Source organism: Hylobates moloch, unplaced genomic scaffold, assembly GCF_009828535.3.
Source record: "Hylobates moloch isolate HMO894 unplaced genomic scaffold, HMol_V3 SCAFFOLD_13, whole genome shotgun sequence".
Taxonomy (NCBI): domain Eukaryota; kingdom Metazoa; phylum Chordata; class Mammalia; order Primates; family Hylobatidae; genus Hylobates; species Hylobates moloch.
Window position 1 is genome coordinate 49,518,562 of NW_026652288.1, and position 1,928 is coordinate 49,520,489.

The following is a 1,928-nucleotide window of genomic DNA, read 5'->3' on the forward strand; positions in this document are numbered from 1 at the left end:
GAGTAATGAAATTTTGTTTTTTGCTTTTCAAATGAATTCACTTACATTTAAAAAAAATTATATTCTATCTTTCACATATTTCCTACAACATCAGTAGCATAGTGAAGGGAATTTCTCTAAGAATAAATTAAAATTATAAAACTATATGTTCTGTGTATAACAAGTAGAATATCATATTGATATTTATAAAGCCATTCCAATGTATCCAGGTATAATTTTATTTCTTGAAGTAAACTAAAGAATAATTTTAGTTTTCAAAATATTCTTGAAGAGCTTGTAATTTTACAAAAAATTGTTCAAACGAGGGGGTGTCAGGAAGACACAAGAAAATTATTTTAAGTCAAATGAGAAATATATTAAATAAATATGCTTGCAAACTTTTAGGAAAAAGAAAATGATGCAGAAGACTGCAAGGAGGCCATTTTGATTGAAGAAGCTACTGAAAATTCATATTGTCCTTTCCTGTGCCTCTAATTCATCACAGCATACCATTTCATGTGCTTGTGAAAAATACAGTCTTCCTTGCCACGTTAATGAAAGCTTGCTTGACTTGCTGATTTCTTAGGCTGTAAATAAAGGGGTTCATCATGGGGGTTACTGAGGTGTTTAGTATTGCCACTCCCTTGCTCAAGGACACTCTATCTTTTGCTGAGGGTTTAATGTACATAAAAATGCAGCTGCCATAAGAGATGAAGATAACAACCATGTGGGAAGAACATGTGGAAAAGGCCTTTGTCCTCTGACTAGTAGAAGGAATTCTCAAAATTGTTCTGATAATGTATATGTAGGACAGAAATATTAATGCCAAAGTGAACATTAGAGTAAACACAGCACAAGAAAATGCCATCACCTCTAAGAATTTTGTGTCTGAACAAGCAAGTTGCAGCAGGGGAAAATAATCACAGGTAAAATGGTCAATAATATTAGACCTACAGTAATCAAGCTTTAAGAGCAACATGAGTGCAGGGAATATGATTAAGAATGAAATCAGCCAAGAAGTAAAAACAAGCAGTGTGCAGACTCTTCGATTCATGATATTCAAGTAATGCAGAGGCTTGCAGATGGCCACATAGCGGTCATAGGACATGGCAGCCAGAAGGTAAAACTCTGTGACTCCCAAGAGAATGAAAAAAAATAACTGAACTATGCAATTATTAAAGGAAATGGTTTTATCTCCTGAAATAATGTTACCCAGAAACTTGGGTATACTGACAGTTGTAAATGAAATTTCTAATATGGAGAAATTTCTGAGGAAGAAATACATGGGGGTCTGCAGGTGGGAATCCAGCAGGGTGAGGGTGATAATGGTCAGATTCCCAGTGATGCTGAGCACGTAGGTGATGAGCAGGAAGACAAAGATTACAACCTGAAACTTTGGGTCATCTGTCAATCCCAGAAGAATAAACTCTGTTATTTCTGTATGGTTTCTCATTCTTCAGTTGCTTTCTTTTTTCCCCTGCCAGACCTATAAGAGAAAGTACAAAGAACAAACTTGAAGAGTTATCGATTAACAAATATCCAAGTACGGAGGTGGAGTTTGGTTGACATAGTATGCCATTTCTACTTCAAGGGGAAACTTAACACCACCCGATAATAACAGTGGTCCTTTAATTGCCACTCTTTTACAGGTGAAAACTCTTCACATAAGACAGGTTAAAAATTAAAGTTTGGTATCACAGTTGGAAGTGGTAGGGGAGGAATTTGAAACTAGACTTTTCTGACTCCACATAATATCTGTTATCTTTTAAAGACATGCCTACAAGTTTCCTCCCTAATCAGAACCACCTTTGTATCCTTGCACAAACTCCTATACAAGTTTCCTATTTATGTAAAAGTTTGATTACTCTGATAATTCTCAATATGGAGAAGATACTTTAAGTTTTTTTTTTTTTCTTGAGGTGGTGTCTCACTCTGTCACCCAGGCTGGA

At 35.4% G+C, this 1,928-nt stretch overlaps 1 protein-coding gene across 1 annotated transcript; it reads right to left on the minus strand.

The window, feature by feature from the left end:
• Positions 1-493: 493 nt before the first annotated feature.
• Positions 494-1,442, minus strand: LOC116480827 (olfactory receptor 6C1). Its single transcript, XM_032173199.2, has one exon. The coding sequence runs from the start codon at positions 1,430-1,432 to the stop codon at positions 494-496; it is 939 nt and encodes a 312-aa protein (XP_032029090.1). The 5' UTR covers positions 1,433-1,442.
• Positions 1,443-1,928: the final 486 nt, after the last annotated feature.

What these genes read in the sequence shown, in the direction of transcription:
- LOC116480827 (XM_032173199.2), bottom strand. Translation starts at nt 1,432, where the DNA reads ATGAGAAACCATACAGAAATAACAGAGTTTATTCTTCTGGGATTGACA.